Raw genomic sequence first — 21,866 nt, 5'->3', positions numbered from 1 at the left:
TAATTTTGTAGGAAATAGTTTTTTTCCATAGTGGTCATACCATTTTACATTCACACCAGCTATACGTGACGAGAGTTCTGCTTGTCCCACACCCTCACCAACACTTGATATTGTTGGTCTTTTAAAATGTTAGCTATTTTACGGGTGTTTTCATTGTAGTTTTAAATTCCATTTTCCTGATGAGTAATGACGTTGAGTATCTTTTAATGTTCTTACTGGCTTTTCATATGTTATCTTTGGAGAAAAATCTGTTCTAACCTTTTGCTATTTTTTATTGGGTTGTCTTGTAACTAAGTTGTAAGAGTCTTTTACACATTCTGGATACAAGTTCCTTATTAGATGTACGATTTATAAATATTTTTCCCCATTCTGTGGGTTGTCTTTTGAAGCGAAATTTTTAAAAAATTTGATCATGTCCAATTTATTTTTCATTAGAAATACATATTAGAAAATATTTCCTCCGAGTCAATGGCTTGCATTTTCATTTTCTTAAGTGTCTTGTGAAGAACAGAAGATTTAAATTTTAATTAAATCCAGTTGTCAATGTTTTCTTCTTTGATTATCAAAAAACTTTGCAGCCAGTTTTAATTGTCCTGCTTTGTTCTAATTCTATACACATCAAAATAAGTTGAAATTTTCAACTAAAAATAAAAAAGCAAGCAAGAAAAACACACTATTTCTAGGAAGGAAATCAAGATTTTCATTAGCAAGAGTATATATGTATGCTGTAAGTCAATGGAATATTATCTTCAAGTTGCTGAGGGAAAGTATTTGGAAACTCAGAATTTTATAATGTCCAATCATCATTTAAGATTGAGAACAAACTAAAGACATATTCAGACAAACAGGACCTAAAGTTTACTGCCCAAAGTCCTTTGGTAATTACTAAGAACATACTTCAGAAAAAAAGTGAACATAAATGGAGTAGGATGCAAGAATCAACAGTGAGCAAAGACAGAGAAAACAGAGCTGAGTCAAACAAAATAAGTAATGTGTATTGTTAAAATATGAACCTTAAAATAACGGACCAACACACACACACAAAAATGTTGTATGACTTTTTATACATTTATTCATTGCTAATGGATACATATTAAGTTTTTGACTTTTTTGGTAGGAAACTACGTAAAGCTATATCCTGATATAGTTAGGGGATCTGGGCAAGTTTTAGTCTTTTATAAAAATGACTTTTCCAACAGTAGCTACTCTTGTCTTAACAGAAGACATTCCTTTCTATATGATAAGAATAAGCTCTTGAAGAAACTGTTTTCACTGAATTTCTTAAGTTTACAAATAAACTGTTCCTCATTCAACAAAAGCATATTTACAGACCAGGCAAAAAATGGCCTTTGGACACAATGCCCACCCATACCTCCTCCTCTGATCCAACCCTAAGGCTAATTTCTTCAGGGGAGCCTTGTAAAAATAGATAATTCCCAGCCCCACTTCCTTCCACGTTCCCCCAATCCCTACACCACTGCTACCATGATCAGATGTAGCCTTTTACTGCTCTGGTTCATGTACAGCCCTCTCTCTCCTCCCAAATATACTAAGCTCCTTGAAGACGGGTTGTTTTTTCATTTCTGTAGCTATCTGCCAATACCTTGCACAGTGCCTGTTACACAGTAGGCACACGATAAATCTGTTGAATGAATGCACGCATAGCTTTATGGCTGGGATATTTAAAAATTATTCATAATTTATTTTCAAATCCTACTCAGTTTGAGTTCAAAGAGTTCAAAATCAATATGTTTCAGGATGCTTCCAACTATTTAAACAACTCAGTTAATTAAACACTTTAATTAAATTCATACATAAAATTAAAAAGTAAAATATTAATAATGCTTTATATTTTGCCTGTATTTTATAGTACACCACTACAGATACATAAAACTAGAATTATCTGGTAGGGAAAAGTTATGTTACATATTTTTCAAAAATAAAACTGACAATAAAACTAACATATCCCATCCCATCACCAACTTTATAGGAAAATGACAGGTACAAGTTCTGGTACATTAGGAAGTTAGCTTTTAAAAAATAGGTTCAGAATCATAAGTTGGTATATTTCAGTATAAAAACAGAAATGGTTTAAATCTCATGAAAACAATTTCAAATTACTCTAAATGTACAACTGGCAGAAAGATAAACTGTCAGTTAATATATAATAAATTTATAATTCACATTCCCAAATATTGAAAATGCTAGGTGGAAAAATTAGAAAGAAAATCTTTTCTGAAAAGAGATGTAATTAAATGAGCCTTGGATCTTTAATCACTGAAAATCAAGATTCTATTTCAGTTACTACTTGGCTTTGGTAGGGAAAAGTCTGAACCATCCATTCAAAATAGAATAACTTTATTTTCTATTTCACATATAGGTGTCTAAGTGATCTCTGAGAATGGGAAAATTATTAGCTATTATTTGGTATTCAAGTTCTAGCACGGGTCATCCCTAAACGAATACTTTACTAGCACACTGGCACAATTTTGAAGTGGTCTTCAAAATTTACACCATGTGAACATACTTTATAAGTCACCTTGCTCCTTCTGGTGACTAGTTTGTTGAATGGGAATTCAAGATAGACTTATTACAGAACAAACTCAGAGGTACAGTACATTTTGTTAAAGTAAGGCTCCAGTTTATTTTGGAAATGTAATAATAAACTGCAGTTTCTTTTCATGTTTACTGAAAATAACCAATTGTATCAATTCATTCTACCTTGGGTCACTGGATATACATCTCCCCTGAAAACATATCTGTTATAGATACTATTGATAGCTTTAAGCAATCATTTGGTAGTATCACTGTTCTTTATTTTATGGCTTTTTAAACATTAAGACCTTAAATATTTAAAAAGTATCGGCTATTTTCTGATAAGTCACAAAAAAGAAATGTGAACATGAACTTGGAAAATTATAAAGCCTTAAAAAATCAGTTTTTTTTTTAAAGGAACAGAAATTAAAGGTATAGAGAGGTGGAACAAACAAAAAACTCATTTAAAAATTCCATACATGATCCCCTTCACAAAATCAATCTATAATCTTGTTTCTTTGTCAGGAGTGGGGACACAAAAAACCTCCTCTGAAGTTTATTAGCAATGTAAGTTTTTTTTGTTTTTTTTTTTTAATTTTCAAAATAACCCTTCAAACAATCTATTTTTGTAAGTCTAGGTTTTAAAAACAATAAATGTGATATTAAAATTTCCTCTTAAAATATCGACCAACTCATTGTATAGGCCTAAATTAAAATGAGCATTTGTTTAAGACTTATGTTACATGAAAAATGTTGTACATTTCCAAATAAAAATGTTAACTATATACATTCAATAACATTACATACAATTAATTAAAGATTATATAAAGCTCAAAGTCTAAACAAGTTTTAACAGGTAAATCAGCTAATTTCACATGATAATTCTAATAATCAAATTATCCAACAGCTAAACCACAAAACCTTACTGATAGGAAAAGTGTATTTACTTTGAATACGGAACCACAGTTCTTTTTCCTAAGTTGAAAAAAGTTGGGCAGATTACATATTAATTTATATATATATAGATAGATAGCTTAATTTTATAAACCATATATGAAAATACATGGTTTAAAAGTATTGATTGAGATACAAGAGATTTTTGAAGAACTTTTCAAATTTATAGAATTAAGGAGATCTATAGTATAGATCAAAGGTCACAGCTTATTTATTTGCTATTTTCTGGTTCTTAAATTAATAAGGAATTACATCAAATGGTCTATAGTGTCTTCTAGCCCTAAAGTTTTTATTATATAGTTTGCTTTTAAATAATTAAGTCCATATCTCAAATAGTTATCTAAATAGACAACATCGGCCCTAAATTAAAGACTCTTTGCACCCTTCTTCTGGCTGCTAGTCCCTCGTAGTCAGTTATTAGTGGAAAACAAATATCACATATTTAACAACTGATTCTTAATGCCTGTGTCCCTCCTGTGTCCAGAGCCCACAATGCCCAGCACATGGTGCTCAATACTTGTTGGATATTCTTGAATGACTAGCAAATTATTAAGGATAGATCAAGAATTAAAAAGAATCTGGAGGTGATAATAGTTGCTTTTATAAAACCCCCAAATGATAATTTCAAAGCTGCTTGTCTCCTTTTTAGATATACTTTGGTTTGTCTTTGTAAAGAATACCAAGAGAAAATATGGCACAAGAATACAAGGTTAAATTATTATAGGTAAACTGCAAGCAAGGTTATTAAGTTAGTAAACAAACTTAAAAAAAAATTTGCTTCTATTCATGTATTGAATAAATGAATTTTATTTACACTACTGTGTAGATCCCAGCTACTCCAGTTAGTCTGAGACACAATCATTAACTACAGGAAAAATATCTTCCAGTATTTCAGTTTTAACAATAGTAATTAAATTGCTCAGTTATACTATAGAATAAGAAGCAATTAATGAATTTTTGGAAATAAAAAATATGTATATACATTACCCTGATGCCTAGGCCAAAATATATCTGACAACAAATTTTCTTGATTTCTATCAGTCATAAAAATAAAGGAAAAATATATTGCAAGTATTTTCTTTATAGACAATTTCAATTAGAAAACAATAGTTTAATGAAAACAATACAGTGGTTCATGTAAGTGAACTGATATGGAAGCAAGAGAAGTATTCAAAGTTTGTCAGATAACATATTGTGAAATATAACTAAAGGATATCTGCCTCAATGACAATGCAGTAATTAGATTTTTACACATCTCAATTTTATCTTATATTCAAGGAAAATACAAGTCAGTAGGTTATGATCCTAAGTCACAGTTAAGAACCCCTTCTTTTAGCTTGTAAAATGTAGCCTTTTGATTTGATAATTCCTCTACTTTTAACGATGACTGAATATCTCAGTAGCCACAGTGGCACCCACTCGTGTGCCTGAATGTCAGGGATGCTTTCCTGAAGAGCTTCTTGGAAGGTTGCTTCAGAAAGCAGTTCTTAAAACAAACGACAAGTAAAATGTGTTAAATTTGAAAACAAAAGCACTTTACTATTTAGTTAGGAAAGCATTTAAACATAACAAAAGAAACATCTCAAAACTGAATATAAAATACGCTTACTCTTAATGTGTGCTGTGAAACTGAACCAGAATATCAGAAAGACCCAGTAGTTTTTCAGAAAGTAGCTATACCTGTACCCCAGCCTATTTAATTCATAACTTCTGGGTATTTGTATATTTTGAAGATCTTCAGGTGATTCTAATGTACTGCGAGGGAAACTACAGGAAAGTACAATGAAGAAAAAAGTTACTCATCATTCTATCAATCAGAGATGGACCACTTCTATTACCATGTGTTTCCTTCCCACTTGTTTTCTATATCTCTCTCTCAATATCTTAAAAACTAGAAACCATACTGTAGTTACAGCCTAATTTACTGATTTTTTCCCACTTATATTATGAATACTTCCCATGTAATTAAATATTCTGTGAAAGCACTTTTAATAATTCTCCCTATTAATATTACATCATATAGATACCATAATTTATACATTTCTTTATTGTTGACTGAAAAATTTAGGTTTTTCCTAATGTTTTGCTAACAACAATAATGCTATGATGACCCTCCTTAAAATGCATGCCTGGTTATGGGATGACAAGGTCAAAGTGAAAGTACATTTTGAAGATTTGATACACAGTATATCGCCAGTTGCTTTCCAGAAAGGCTTCCACCAGCAGCTGATAATGTTAGAGTGCCAATCTTACCCATGTCCTCAGGAGCACCGGCAATCGTTTGAAGCACCTTTGCCAATGGTTATCTTTTAATTTGCATCTATTTGATGAAATCATGATTTTCCAATTCCACATCCTGTCCAAGCCCTCTAATACTGCTCTGATGTGCCACTCCCCTCCTTACTTCTTCCAGCTACACTACTTACTTACTTACACTACTTACTTACTTCCAGCTACACTAGCCTCATAACTGTATCCTGAAATCCTCAAGCACATTCACATCTTGGGGGCTTTGCATCAGCTTCTTTCTCTTCCCTGAACACTTTTCTTCTAGATACCCACATGGGTCTCTCCCTTCTCACAGGTCTCTGATCAATGACACCTTAGCAGAGAGGCCTCCTATAGCACACTATGTAAAACAACAATTCCTAACCTGGGCACATTTCCCTCTCAGCCAACTTTTCTCCATAGCATATACCACCATTTATCACATTTACCAGTTATATTATTGTTTGTTTCCTCCCATCAGAATATAAATTCCATAAGGGTTGGGATTTGTCTGACTTGGTATGTAGAAACAATGCCTGGTATATAGTAGGTGCCTTTTGAAGAAATCATTCAATATGGAAAGATTCCACCGGAGTCAGAACCAACTATACAAATAAAGTGACCATCTACACAATGTGATTTGGGAGCACTAAAGGACCCCATTTGCCCCAAATGAACTGCTGTGATATTGAAACAGCATCAAGAGTAAACTCTGAGTAAATGTTACTTATTATCATGTGCCAGGCACATTTTCTGAGTACTTCACATGTATTAATTCATTGAATCCACGTTAACTCTGTGAGATAGGTAATACTATCCCCCTTTACAGGGGGGAAACTGAGGCAGAGAGGTTAGATAACCTGCCACAGCTAGTAAATGGTAGTTTTCATAAACAGAATGCAAAGGTCTCTTTGGAAAAGTTAACATTAACATGGATTTGTTTAACAGAGAAGAGAACCTTGAGGGAATGAGGCATAATACAGATTAGATTTAATGGAAGTTGGGGGAGGGGTAAAGCAAATAAAAAGGGGACAGTTCTAAATCAGGATCACCTACTTCACAATTTTATCCTGACTGTAGTTAAACTGTTGCCGCAACTTCTAGTACAAAGAGGAATGGAAAATAAACACTTTCTGAGGAGTAAAGGTAGTTTTAAAACAGAGGTAGGTCTTTAGGGGACTTATAAACAAAATTCTATTTTAGATGAAAAGGAGAGTTAAATATTTTACAACTTGGTTGTCTAAAAAAAAACTAAAATAAAAAAAGCGCTGTGGATGACAAGGGGCACTGCAATAAATCTAACTGAAAGTAACCTCACAGGGTGATCTGATCATAAATTTCTAACTGAGCAGGCCATTCCTAACTGGGAAATCATGTCCCAGGCACATAACTTCTTAGTGAAAGGTTTATCTTTTCCTTAAGCAAGCCCTGTCCATTGTTTCTATGCATCTAGGTTAACACATCTTTAAATGCCTTTTTTTCAGACCTCTTGGAAACCTCACCACCCTCAAGAGAGCACATAATCTTATCAATTATCCTGGAGTCCAACCCCTGCCTTGTTTTATCCCACCTTCATGTACGCTTTCTTAATTCTCCTTAATTCTGAATGTGAAAAAGAAATCACAAAACTGTCTTTCTCCAGAGCATGTGAGATCATGCTTCCTGGCATTGTCGTCAGTTTGGCTCAAATAAACTCTTACAAAAATTCGCTATGGCTTTGGATGTTTCTTACATCAACCGCACAAAATTAGAGAATTATGTTATTCATTAACTTACTATAACTTAACTACATACTTAACTACATACATACTTAATTCATATTTTTATTAACTCCTTCAAATCAGTAAACACAACAAATCTTTTAAGAGAAGTATCTCTTAATTTACAGATCCAAGTGTATGAAAATTCATTAATGATATATGCAGGATCAGCCTATAAATTTTAATTAAAGGGTTTAGAATTAAAATTTTAAAACTTCAAGTGTCAAATTATGTCAGTAAAACAAAAACATACAAATAAGGATTAAATCTCTCTTGTCATATACACATACCATATATTTTGCCATAACAATGATGCATTGGCACATAATCCACACGCCAACATTTAGATAACATGGAAATAAAGTACTAGACACCTTAGTCTTTTCCTATTTCCTTTCCTATTGGAAATAGGATATTTTTCAAGTGGAACTAGAATGGGTTACAGACTCATCCATTAGCTGTTGGTAACAACTGCTGTTGGTAATTACTGTTGGAAGAGCCTCCCCTACCCAAAGTAAACAGATAAACTGATATATCTACCAACATATAGAAATTTAAAATTTAAATGGTTTATAGAATGAATCACCAATACCAATTCTTTATTAGATTTTCACTAAAATGACTCTTAAAAAAATGAATCTAATTACTTACTTGTGAAAGCTCTATTGGAAGGAGGAGGCAAAGGTTACTATCTCCTACATTGGTATTATTTAATGGAAACTGATAAGAAAGTAAGGTTTTCAGACTACGTACTATAATACTAATGTTTCACATCATAGAGATAGTACAGCATAGTGGGAAAAGGTTGCAAATTCAGCCAGGACCTAGGTCCAAGTTCAAACTTGGCCCCTTACCAGCTGGGTGACCTAGACTAGTTTCTTAAACTCTGACGCTCTATCTCCTCATCAATAAAATGCCTCATTTCAGTTGTTGTAACGATAATAGATAATCTCTCTGAGGCATTTAGCATGACGCCTGGCATCTGATGAACAGTAATTATTAAAACTCCTCCTCCTCTTCCTAAAAAACAGTGAAAAATGAGAATGGGGAAGACAGCTAATATAAATAGTATAAAGTCTTAAGAGGTTATCCATAAGCATCCTAAAAATAAACTGAATCAAACCACCAATATAATGCCATCTTTTTAGACATGTAAATAAAAGATGAATGTTTTTTCTCCAGAAATCATCTATAAAATATAATTTAGCCAATATTTATCAAACTAGAACTTCTATAAAAATGCCATGGAGATTTAAAATTTTCACAAGATACTGTATTTCTCACTTTTAACTCTTTCAAAATACTGTTTTATAGAGCCCATATATTTACTAAAAAAAGCCTCCTCCCCTCCAAATGAAACAGTGAAAAAATGAGAATGGAGCAGACTGCTAATAAATAGTAAAAAGTGTAAAACATTCTCTTTTCAGCTTTCCTCCTTTTCTTGTAAAATGTTGACAAAAAAAAATTATTCTCCAGGAGGCAGACAAACCATTCTCATTAATCAAATAATGTTTTTGATTAGCACCAAACATTTATGTCTTGATAGTAACGATTAATAAAATACCTAATCATTTACCTATCCTACAATGCTTAAGTTTCACATTAAATTTTATCTGCCTCTTTTTCCAGATAGTATTTATCCTCTTTAATTAAGTGGCTCTTTCGTGCAATCTTCGCTGTACTAGACATGATTATATATGATACTATTTAGAATATCTTAAAAGATGCTTTCTGTGTAGCTTAATAAATAAACCTCAACAGACCAATGTTCAGAAAATGACCACTTTACTTTTTTTCTCATTGGTACAAAGACAAAACTAAACTTTCTGAAACTAAAATAAAGGCATACGTTTTGAACTAACCATTAAGAATAGTTCTAGGTAACATCATTGTACATCACTGTACACAATTAGAAATTAAATTTTAACACGTAGCACTAGTAAAATAAAAGCTCATGATGAAATTCTGTAAATGAAAATCTGTCTTACCTTTTGGATCATTATGAGTCAATAGCTGTATGTCAAATTGTTTAGCAAATGCAGTCAAATCCGGTGGCATCACACAGCAGGAGGCAAGATTAACTTGGTTACTATTTGGTTTTACCTATAAGTAAAACAAACAAACAAACAAAACACAGAATCATGGTATTGCCACTAAATTAAGTACTACAAAAAGTAGAAAGCTATAAAAGGACTCAATTTTAGAAAATTTGAAATATCACATTCTACAATGCTTAAAGTTTATAAAATACTTTTACATGAATATATTTATTAATGTATGTTTTTCTAACTCATGTTAGTGGTAACAGGGAAAGGAAAAATAGCTCTAGGGAAAAGTCAATATAGTACTACACTATTAAAAAGTCTCCTGCTGGAACCTGCAATCTAATACATCTGCATTAGAAACAAACTTGATTGTAAGTGTGATGGTTCCAGACATAGGGAATGTGATGATTCCAGCTACATAGGGACATGGGGAATATGTCTTAAAGGTAGAGGATCAAATACAAATGATAAGCACATTTAATGTTAAAGTACAACATCAGACACATTTTGAAAAAAAGAAGAATTAGATCATTTTTGATAGCTCCTCTGCTTAATCACATGTGCATCTGTAACACCCAAGTCTCTTCAGCAGGCTCTTAGCCACATTCCGTCTACCACAAAGTCAAAGAAAGAAAGGACATTTTCTCTGTCTAGGGTCTTCCTGTCCGTAAGAAATTGAAAGCTCTGAAAAGGACAAGGCTGGGGATGAAAAGGAATAAAGAAAAATACAGAATGTAAGGGCAAAATACTACTTAGGGAAGGGCAAAAGCAGCTTCCCTAATAATTTGTACGTTATTAGGCCAGACAGTGGCAGTGAGTAATTTATGACACCCACTCCACATCAAGTTGTACGAACTAAGTCTTACATACCTTTAGGTAACAGTCGGCAAAATGTTTGTTTTGTATGATATTCCCTTACTTAGAAAATTGCAACCATGGCCTAATAATACCTGAAGAAAAATGTAATATTTTTATCACATATGTAAAACGAAAGGAAATAGCCTTAATTCATTTGGATATGAATCCTTCGATATACATTTCTAGTGTTTTTGTCATTCATTTTAAATTAGATTAAGTTCAATTAGACATATACTTGAGAAAAAAATCCAAGACTGTATATAAAGCCTGCCTCAAAACTCTGACATTTGGAATAGTCACCCCACAGTGAGCGTCCATTATGTGTGTGATGCTCAACAGTAGGCAAGGAAGACTGTAAGAGACAGGCCCCTCCCAGAGTGCCCGTGATCTAGCCATCCTTTACCTGGGCCCACTGATACAGCTGTTCCAACTGTGTTTTGTCTAGATCAGAGGTACCTATGGCAACAATCTTTTTACTCTGAACTAAGTTTTCTAATTCCTCCCAGTAAGGCTGCAAATGCTCCAAGGAAAGACTAACTCCATCTTCAATAGGAGGTGAAGCAATGATCACAGAATCCAGCTGTGCGACTCCAAGGACTGAACAGGCTGATGTGAAGGAAAACACAAAGAGGATGAATGTTTGTTATGTGATAAAACAAGTATTTCTAACATCCTTCAAGCATCCCACTGAATTCTGTCCAAAATGTTCACTAGTTTTCTATATAACAGATTATTTTATTCAGCTTCATAATTTACCTGTCGTTTCCATCTTTTAAGAAAGTATAAGTGCTCATTCATCTACTTAGTCTCTGTGGGTTTCTGTGACCTGCTTCTGGGAAATTGACAGCTACTATAGGCTCTTTTCTGGGGGAACAGGACTCTTCTTTTCCTAGGCCCCAAGATTTTTTGGTAGCTTCCTCATCTTTGTAACATTTTCTTCTCTAGTTCTAGTATCTCATATGGATGATCACAAGAATTCTGACCTAATATTCTGTAATTGGTAGTCATAGTAAAGAATAAGGTTGAGACTCTGAAAAACTGAATTTATGGTCTATATTTCTATATTATGGTCTATATTTCCATATGTCTATAACCTATATTTATAGAGGTAGATAATTTCTACAAAAATAATTTAAGAGTTTATTTTTAATGATTACTGTTCACTCTACATTTATATTAAAGAGCTAATTAATTATTTAACTGTTAATGGATATAAATACTGGAAGAATGTTTTAAAAGAAAAAATACTAAAAGTATTATTTTTACTTATTTTAATACCACAATAGCCTAAACCAAGTACTGAAAATAGATAAAAATGATCATTTGTTGTTTTTGGTATTTCATCTGTAGTATTAAAAGGGCTAAGAATATCATTAAGGAGAATTTCTATCTCCAAATATATAGTTGACATTTAATTACGTTACATCTTTTATATTCCTCTTATATATCAAAATATGACCCCACGTAAGTTGATATGATTATACAGAAGCTGTAAGAAATTAGGCTACAACTTTAAAGGTAAAATCGGTATGAGCTCATTTTCTTTTTTATGTGGACCTAAACACAAGACATAATTAATACACCTATACTAATTTGAAGTCCATTATAAAGATAAAAAGTTAAATGTTTGCTTACCCATGTCGATTGCATTTCTAGTTGATGATGAAGAGTTTGATCCTACAATGAACAGTTTTGCTGGGTAATAAAGAAAATAAAACTGATTACTACATTTGGGCAACATTCTACTATACAGTAGTAATTCTGGTAATACTAGGATGATGGACAACCTTGAAAAAATTATTTCTTCTTTCGTAGTCACATAATTTTACAGTTCTCATTTTAAGACATAAAAGAATATTTCCATTGTAATTAAATTATATGTTAACTGCCAGTAAATATCTGTCTGTCAAAACAAAACAGCAAATACTAATTTCGCATTTATTAGAAGGCAGGTCAGATACATATAGAAACTTACTCAAAATATACATTTTTATAAATTAAACATTACTGAAGCATATTATTATTAATACTTTGCCCAATAAACTAAAATATATAGAGAGACTAAATAAAAATTGCTTATAATAAGAAAATTGGGGGGGAAAAGTTCATAACCCCTTTTTAATACAATCATTTAAACAACTTTTTTAGAGCTCACCTTCTTGTTCTTGGTCATACGAAGCAGGGTATAATATTTTTTTCTATTTCTATTTGGTTTACCTTTACATAATAAATGTTTTTTTACATCTCTATGCAGTATTTGGTTATCTTAAATTTTAAAAATCATAATATATTCCCTCTAGAAATAAGGAAAACCTACAAATGAGTAGAAAGACAAAAATAATTGCCAAGTCTCATCACTGAAAGCAATTACTGTTTAGATTTTTGTGTACTTTGTATATATTTTCAATGAATAATTTTACATACTCATCTTTAATGGCTGAACATTATTCTGTAATTTTGATAGGGTATAATTTACTGCATTTCCTGTTTTTTAAACAATTAGGTTAGTTCCAGTTTTTTGTTATCACATGTAATAATAAAATAAGCATTTTGGTAACTTTTTGTTCAACATCATGGTGAAGCATTTCCCAAGAACAAATTGTCAGAAATGTGATGATGAGTCAACAGATATGAGCTTATTTGTGAGTCTTGTTCTATTTTATTACCTCCTATTTTTATACAAAAGATTGGTACCACTAAAAGTTAGAGTTGCTCTCCTAACAATATACAATGTATTTAAAATATACATAATATGTAATATACATAATGTTGTTAAAAATATACACATATATATTTGCTCATTTAGTAGGTAAAATATACACCTACCCAGGACCACATTAATTGGCATTTCTTTCTTCAACTCCAACCAGAAAAAGTTGAGTAGTTTTCTATATTTATAGGACTGAAGCTTTGGCTTAATTTCAACTCAACTTTACACATTTATATTTACTTTATATAAATCCGGTGTTCAAAAAATCTAAACATATTTAACAGATAAATAGAGGGAGTAGTAGGAGAGCAGGAAGAGAGAAAACCCATAAGGGGAATGAAGAAAAAACAGGCTAATGAAATATTCTATATAGTGTCCGGCACTCAACATATACAACAAATTTTCCTTTATACATTTCTTTTATTTGTCCTTTCCTTTCTACTGCTAGATAATCTTCCTAAAATATAGCTTTCCTCATACAACTTATCTGTTTAAAAGACATCACAGCTCCTCTACCAGGTGAGTCAATCTTCACTTTGGTCCACCTTAGTTCCTATAATTATACTCTATGAAAACCCTCCCACCATAATCACTCTGGCCATAAATTCGTGCCATTTGAAATGGTCTCTCTGAAAGAAGAGACCATTTTAGATAAGTAGAGAGAGGAATGCTCTTCATATGGGGAGAATTTTGATACCTATCAAAAAATCGAAGCCCTCCAGGGACTGAAAACAACTTGTAAGAGCTCCAAGATGGATTTAAACCATGATGAACTACAATCAACCACAGAGAAAATGTTGCTTTGACTTCCTTTTCAACTCAAACAGCACTGTGCAATTAACAGAAAGAAATGGGTTTTGGAGTCAGGTATACCTGAATGGATTCCTGGTTCAACCACTTACTGGCTGTATGACAACTTTTAAGTTATTTAATGTCACCTGTGCAATGGGGATAATAGACCTACCTTGTAATTGTTTTAAGAATTATAAGAAATATAACCAAAAAGTGCCAAGTACAGTGCCTGGTACAAAGCAAGACTCAATAAATGGTACTTATTATTAGTCAAAAAACAATGTCCTATCTTATCTTTCATGTTCATTCCAATAAAAATAATAACAACCACAGCACAACCACAAATGGTAATAAATAATAGCTACCTAGCACTTTGTGCCAAACACTGGGGTAAGTGCTTCTTTGGTTATTTCATCTATTAACAACTTACAAAGAAGCCTGTGAAACAGATGCATCCCCATTTTTATAGATGAGGAAACTGAGTCTCAGAGAGGTTACATAACTTGTTAGTCCAAGATTATACCAGTCTGCACACACAGGAATTTCAATCTAGTCAAGTTCAAGCTTTTAATGACTGTGCTATGCTGACGATAAGTTGAGGGCAAGAACAGTGCATCTTTTCGTTCCTTTAGCTTAGCAAAGTCTCTGAAAAGTCATCATCTGATATATCTGTTGAATGGGTATAACATGTATTTTATTTCTCTTCATGCAACTTGCTGCCCAGACTTCTTTTTATACTCCCAGGTAATCGCAGCATTGTTTGGCAGTGTCTCATCAGGAAGAGAAGGCTTTGGGTAGACACTCTTTAAGATTTCCCTCTATTTCCATTTCCTCTACCTTAATCATTCTACAGCTCTGAAGTCTGACATATGAACTAATAAAAGCATTGTGAAGAACAACAAGGTGAAGTTCTATTCTGATTCCACTGAACTAGCCAATACTGACCCCCTATTAATTCCCTCTAAGAGTTGACATTAAAATTACATTTAAAAAGAATCTTTATATTCCCCACACTTAGTGACTGAGTCACTCATTACCAGAAGCAAATCAAGGCTTATTCCCATGCCTGACAAAACCTCACTACCATTTCCACTGTATAGCATAATGAATTATAAAGGCTGGACTTTACCAGAAACTTTCATTTCTTCTCTTTCATCAGGATTTATCTTTTCTATTGCATGAGATACAGTACACTCCAAGACATCTGGAAACTCCTATAATAAACACATGATGTTTACAATAAATATAAAATTAATGTTTCTGATTAGCTGTATATTTTCTACTGTCCATAATGCCCTTTGGGAAGCAGAGGACCCATAAGATAACAGGGCTCTTTACCCGAGGTCTGAATGGGCTTCATAAGGTTTTTAAAGCCCTGAAATAAAGGTAAAAGAGTGTGTGTGTGTCCATTCTCTGGGGGAAAGTGTCTTATTTTGATCAGGTAATCAGAGGGTCGCATGATCAACAAAACCAAACAAATTAGGGGAGTGAGGCATGTGAGGAGTTAGAACCACAAGTATAGTATATAATTTCACTTAGAGAAGAAACTAATGAAAAATAGTATTATCCATCTGACAATGACACATTAAAAACTTTCTACATTAATTACAAACATTTTAAACCAAAACATTTTTTTCTGAGTGCAATAAAAAAAAGTAAAGGCCATTCAATGCATAATAAATAATTTATGAGGAAAATGCTAAAATCTTAGCACATATAAATCAGGAATATAACTCACATTTACAAGATTAAAACAAAAAAACAGTGTGGTCTTTCTCACAATTCTTGAGCATATTACAAATGTCTGGCTCATATAAGAGGTTCAGTTAAGTGTTTACTGGTTATGCATAAATAAATGGTCATATCAGAGAAAAACAAACTGATAATACACATTCATCGATGTCTACCTAACGAGGTATCGAGTTATAAATTTGCAGTACGCCCAGGGGAATAAGTATGCACATGACTTCTTCTATGCTTTAAGAAGCAGTCTATGTAATTTGTTATGTGCCTTTGGCTAAGTTGAATCCCAAAAGAGTGGTTTACGAGTGCTCTGTATATTAACATTTATGATAACAGCCATATACTGACATGTAATGAAACACAGTTCCTTGCAGTTTTACCAGAAACTGACATTTTAAAAATTATTTCAGGTGACGATATCGTTGGGGTGATACTCTACCAAAGCAATCTACCAACCAAAACTGTTTGGTAGCCATTCCTTTACTAGACCAAATATAAACTGGAAAAACACACTGCGAGGAAACTGTGGTGGGAATTAAGCAGAGAATCCTAGTGTCTTGTCCAGCTGAAGAGTTGACTACGCAGTCCGGATTTTGTTTGATGCCGAAGCCTACGGAGCGAGACTGCCATCTCAGCATATCAGCCACAAGAAGTTTTATGCTGTCTATTTGACTTCCCTATCAAAACTGAGGAAATTAATTTCCTGCACTTACTCCACTTCCCCTTTGAACTACATGACTACTTCATACACATTTTACTCACCCTGACCAAATCAGGGCTGATTTGGGAACTCCACTCATTCAAGGTCTTTTGGATACAATCACGAAGCTGCAAAAGGAATGTATTTTGAAACTGTTAACCAACCTATTTTTTTCTGCACTTCTATGGTAATAATGTTTTAATTTGATAAGTTGGAAAAATGTCAGTAGGAAATATCAAACAAAGCAAGTAATTCCACAAGGTTTTTGTTTTCTTCAACAAAAATAAATTTAGATCTGTTTTTATCCTACTGTTAATTCTCAAATGCTGTTGACCTAAAGCAGTAATCTAATTACTTTCAAAGTGTTTTTGTACCAATAAAAATTTAAGCAAACTTTTGAGACATAAGAGCATTCATAAACAAAAAAAAATCAAGAATAAAGTTTATAAGTGGAGGAACATGGGTTCAAGCCCAGGCAGCCTGACTAGAATATTAACCCCTATGCTCTATTCCTCAAAGACAAACAAATAATTCTCTCAATGAGGCCAGAGGGACTCCTACATCAGATTCATCTGTGGTGTTTATTAAAATTCAAATTCCTGAGCTCCATCTTAGACTTGCTTAATCACTGTACAAGGGCAGAACTTTTATTTTAACAAGCAGCCCAAGTAATCAATATGGAATCTAAAGTCTGAGAACCACCACAGTCATATCTTACAGAAGTTAACTTGCATAATGTCAGTCCATATGTCATTTCCTAACACTTAGGTACACCTCCAACCTGTCTTCAACGCTTTCTTATATAAACAAACAAACAGAATTTACATTAACATTACGTGTATTGTAATTAACATTAAGTATATTGCAAATTCAGTAAAGTGTTTATTCATCTTTTATTTATTATATCAGTATATTTCAAACTTATTTGATAGTGGTCCAAAGTAAGGCACACATTCACTTAGTGAGTGAGAACCTACATACATAAAAAACAAAAAATTTATAAAATGATATTTACGTTCACCACATGCCAGGCACTCTGCTGGCTTCTATTCTATTAATTAGGAAAAATATATTGCTCCATGACTTCCTAAACTGACTTACGACTACTAATGGGCAACACTAGCAGTTCGAAATCACTACCTTATAAATATCCAAGGGCAGGCACAGTGCTTTGCATTCTATGGACAATCAATGAAAAAATAAATGAGTAACTAGGAGCAGCCTCTACATTGCAAAAGCACTTCCCTAATATCAACAACAGAGACTAAACTTCTGAACTCACTCTGTGATCTATGATTGCTTATGATAAAAACTGATACAAGCAAGGGACAACTGGTTTATCAGTTTCAGAGCTCACAGTCACCTACGTCAAGCTTTGCCTGTCCTAAGTTACCTACAATAACCCACATGAATTCAGTTTAAAAGGTATCTTTACGGGAAATATATTTATAATCAAATCTAAGTCCGTAGATAAAAATCAGTTGGTAATCATTCCAGACAGAATTATAGTCAATATTCTTTTAAAAATTAGTAAAAGTTGAGGCAGCAGAAACGACTGGAAGTTAACGATTCTATTAGGAGTGCTTTTGCTCAAATCCTGGGAGAATTCCAAGAAATTTTCTTCTGGAAGGATGGCTCATTTGTATACTTAAAGGCCTTCTTGGCGAATTCCTCAATTCAGGAAGATACATATATTTTCAGAGTATTCTCCCCCTTCTTGAAACCATTTATTTAATTAACCTTGGATGCTGCAAAATGTCAGGAAATACCAAGGAACAGTCCAATGTCACAATAATGAAAAATTCATTGACTACATCACAAACCTAGTGATTTTTTAATCTTTTACACGTTATCTGTATTGACTGAACATTAACCTTGTACTTTTTTGTTCTCTGCTCTCTTCATTCTTATCACATAGTATCAAACTGAAGATAAGTATCATCATAATGTAGTGTACTGTAAAATCTGGGGTTGTATGAGAGCTTTAAAAATACCATATACCACATTTTTCAACTGGTCAAATACCCTCACAACAAATAACTGGGTAAAACAATCCTCTAATAGCACATTTAAAGAAAAACACCCACAGATTTGATTTCATAAAATTCTAGTGAAACAAAAGCTCTGGGCATAGAGCATAGAATAAAAACAAACAGCAAATGTAAGAACTAGGAGACCTTTTGGAAAATTTAATTGAACTCTCTACTCAATGTGTAAATTTTCTCACTAATGAGTGATTTATTAGTTTCTTTACTCAATGAGGTTAATCTGTTTCAAGCAGCCTATCCCAATTTGAAGCCTGGTTGTTACAAAGTTCTTTTTTACATGGAAACAAAGCATGCCTTTCCTATTCTAAGTAAGCTGTCATATTTTCCCTACAATATGTTATCATATCTTCAAGTTTTCCAATTTCTTTAGTTTTGTCCTTCTTATGCTGCACCCAAAGTAAAACACACAATTAGCCTTTTGAACAAATTTTTCAAACTGTGGGGTGTGACTCATTCCTACATTAAGAAATCAAGTTTAAAAAAAATTTTTAAAACAGGATAAGGAAAAAAATCAGAATATATAGTATACAGTAAGGATTAATAGTCTTTCACAAAACCTTTGATACATATAAAACTATGAACTGGATTTGCAAGGTAAATGCATTTCTCACTGGGTTTGCAGTAAATAAAACTTGGAAAGCCACCATTTTAGAGTGTGTTATAGTGAGATAAGAGAGAAAAAAATTTCACTCAATGTTATCAATATACATGCAAAATGGTGCCCTGAACCAGCAGCTCTGGGGGAAAATAAAGGTCTAGAACTAACTACAGAAATATTTATCTTTGAAAGAAACAGTCCAAGTGGGGTGGTTTGAAGAAAACAAGACATACCAACTGAGCTGGACCCTGGACACAGAATATGGTACAGATACTGATTCCTATTAAAGCTACAACCAAGAGTTCCCATCTCCTGATGGGTGCCCACTCCCAACACCAGACCTGGGCAGAGGTCCACTGCATACTCAGGGATGTCATGTGCTGCTGCAAAGCATATCACCAACATCTTACGTAAAAGAGCAGACAGTGCCTAGAAATACAATTGATAACGTCATATGATGACACAGTTTGGGACATTTTTTTCTTTTAATCAAGATTTATCTTTCTGACTGAAGCAGAAAACAAGGGAATTTAAATTCCTGCACGATGAGCATTTTCATACATTATTTTCCAACTATCTGATGAAGGTATTATCCAAGTTTAAAGTTACCAACTCAGAGAGAGTGACTGGCCCCAAGTCACAGAGCTCCTAAATTAAAGGTTTGCTTTATTTATTATTATGAAATACTAAAATTGTCCCGTACCACCAATACGCCTTGGCCATTAATTGTGCAGTCAATGAGGAATGACCAGCTATGTAACAAATAGGTAACACATGTATGAGATTCCAGACTAATCTCTGCCACTTCAAACCAGTGATTAATTCATCTTTAGGCAAACAAAGGCAGATTAATCTTTCGAAAACAAATATATACTTTGTATCCCACAGTTGAATTCGAGTGTTTAATCATTTGCTGCACAGCAACAGAGAAACCACCGCCAACATCCATCCTAAAGGCTCAGTGGGTTCTGACTACGACTTCACCTGAACCCTCGAAACACTAATGTCGAAACTTAGTTTTCCCTTGGACACGGCGCGGGGCAGGGAGCGGAACCGAGCGAAACACGGGTCCTTTCCGACCGCCTAGCCAGGGAGGGGCTGCGACAGGTTTGAGCGTTTGGAGATCAGCCATGAGCACGCACGCAGGCGGCACGCGGCGAGAAGTTGCACAGCCAAGTTTTCGAAGACCCGCTGCCCCCAACCGCAGCTCGGGGTGCGGCGCCGCACGGCCGGCGGAGCCCGGAGCGCGCAGAGCCCGCCCGCCCGCCCTGCCTCCCGGCGCCTCTCCGCCTCCCGGAGCCGCGCGGCGCGGCCCGCGGTCAGGCCCGGAAGCCCCGTGTCCCCGCGGGCGACGCCCGCCCGCGCTCACCTCCTCGCTGTGCGTGGACGGGCACTTCTTCCGCAGGCGGCCCCAGTTCAGCAGGTTGCCCGTCTGCAGGTGCAGGGTGCGGGCCCGCGCCAGGAGCGCCCCGGCCGCGCGGCTGTCGGTGTCCATGGCAGCGGCCGACAGAGGGGGCCAGGCGGCGATGGGGCCGCGGGCGGGGACGGAGGCCGCCCCGCAGACACGGTGCCCGAGGCTGGCGAGCCGGGCGCGAGGCTGCCCGCCCCGCGTGGCGGGACCCGGGCCTGCGCTGGGGCCCGAGGGAGGCCGGGCGGCGGCGGCGCGGAGGGCCCGCAGAGACGCGCCGAAGGCTGCGGCTCCTGCTCCCGCGGCCGCCGCACGGGAGTTGACTCCCAACGGAGGGAGCCGTTTCCTGGAAGACAATGACTAAGCAGAAATCGCGGCGGAGAAAGTGCTTCGTAACCGTTACCCGTCCCGCGGCGGAGCCGGGCTGGGCGGGGCGCCGAGTGCGCTGCGGGCGCCGGCCCGCGGGTGACTGGCCCTCGGACTGCGGCGGGCGTGGCGCCGGGAGGCGGGCGGGGCGCGGGGCGCGCGGGGCGGGGCGGGGCGGGGCCGGCGCTCGGCAGTGCGCCCCCTGCCGGTCAGAGGACGGCGCGCAGGCCCGCCCACCTCGCCGTCTTGCCTCCCAGCCAATAGGCGGTCATGCTGGTGATTTCCTTAAACACCTCTTTAAAATGACAGTGAAAGTATCTACCAAGACTTTGAAATACCAGCTGGTATTAGTTCTCAGAAGCAGGTGTGAATGCATAAGCGCCTCTTCTTTCCTATCTCTTCATTTTCTTTCTCCAAGGCTTTCCCCCAAACTGCTAATTTTTCTTTATGTCCATTAATTAAAGGTCTGTTGATTTACATGATTTGCTGGGCAGTGTGTGAAAGCAAAGGATAAGAACTCATCTTTGCCCTTGAGAAGCTTAAACGGTAGTTCCACAGACAAGGCCTAAGCATAGGAAACACTACATAATAATATGAGACTATCTCAGGGCAGTTTCCAGATAAATTCAGATTAAAGAGAATACTTAAACCAGTGAGATCAGGGAAGATTTTATTATCCATTCCCTTAGAGGTGTTTCTGATTCTTTACTCCTATTAAATTTCATACATGGTAAACTTAGTATGCACCTCAACCTGAACATTTATTGAGCTTTCTTCAAGAAACTCTTGCTTTTGTTGATAGTAATCAGATGTATTAAAAGGCAAACTGCTATTAAGAAGAGCAATGAATTGCAGTTGGTAAGAATTACAGGAGGGATGGAAAAGAAGCTCCTACTACGAAGTTAGAAATTGAACCTGATTTTGAGTAAATATTTGTTGGCTGAATGAAGGTGAGTAAGAATTCATTGAGGAGAAGGGTAATCCCAGAAGCAGGGATAAACATGGGTTATTTTAATTAGTGTAAACATTTGATTCTTTGCTGAATGTGCTGAGGAATCATTTCTTGACTTTCTGTATATTC

At 35.3% G+C, this 21,866-nt stretch overlaps 1 protein-coding gene across 1 annotated transcript; it reads right to left on the bottom strand.

The window, feature by feature from the left end:
• Positions 1–1,676: 1,676 nt before the first annotated feature.
• On the bottom strand, positions 1,677–20,902 carry GCLM (glutamate-cysteine ligase modifier subunit). Its single transcript, XM_081056766.1, has 7 exons — positions 20,381–20,902; positions 16,428–16,493; positions 15,052–15,136; positions 12,056–12,115; positions 10,824–11,026; positions 9,506–9,620; positions 1,677–4,975 (listed from the first exon to the last, which is right to left on the bottom strand). Exons 1-7 carry the CDS (start codon positions 20,504–20,506, stop codon positions 4,806–4,808), a joined length of 825 nt encoding a protein of 274 aa, XP_080912892.1. The 5' UTR covers positions 20,507–20,902; the 3' UTR covers positions 1,677–4,805.
• Positions 20,903–21,866: the final 964 nt, after the last annotated feature.

Source organism: Rhinolophus hipposideros, assembly GCF_964194185.1.
Source record: "Rhinolophus hipposideros genome assembly, chromosome: 8".
NCBI lineage: Eukaryota > Metazoa > Chordata > Mammalia > Chiroptera > Rhinolophidae > Rhinolophus > Rhinolophus hipposideros.
Note: the sequence above shows the minus strand (reverse complement) of the source record. Positions and strands in the feature narration are given on the sequence as shown.

Coding starts and splice junctions, on each gene's coding strand:
- GCLM (XM_081056766.1), bottom strand. CDS start 20,506: ATGGACACCGACAGCCGCGCGGCCGGGGCGCTCCTGGCGCGGGCCCGC. Junction 12,116..15,051: donor AGAAGAAATGAAAGTTTCTG/GTAAAGTCCAGC, acceptor TTTATTACCCAG/CAAAACTGTTCATTGTAGGA. Junction 11,027..12,055: donor TAGAAATGCAATCGACATGG/GTAAGCAAACAT, acceptor CCTTCACATCAG/CCTGTTCAGTCCTTGGAGTC.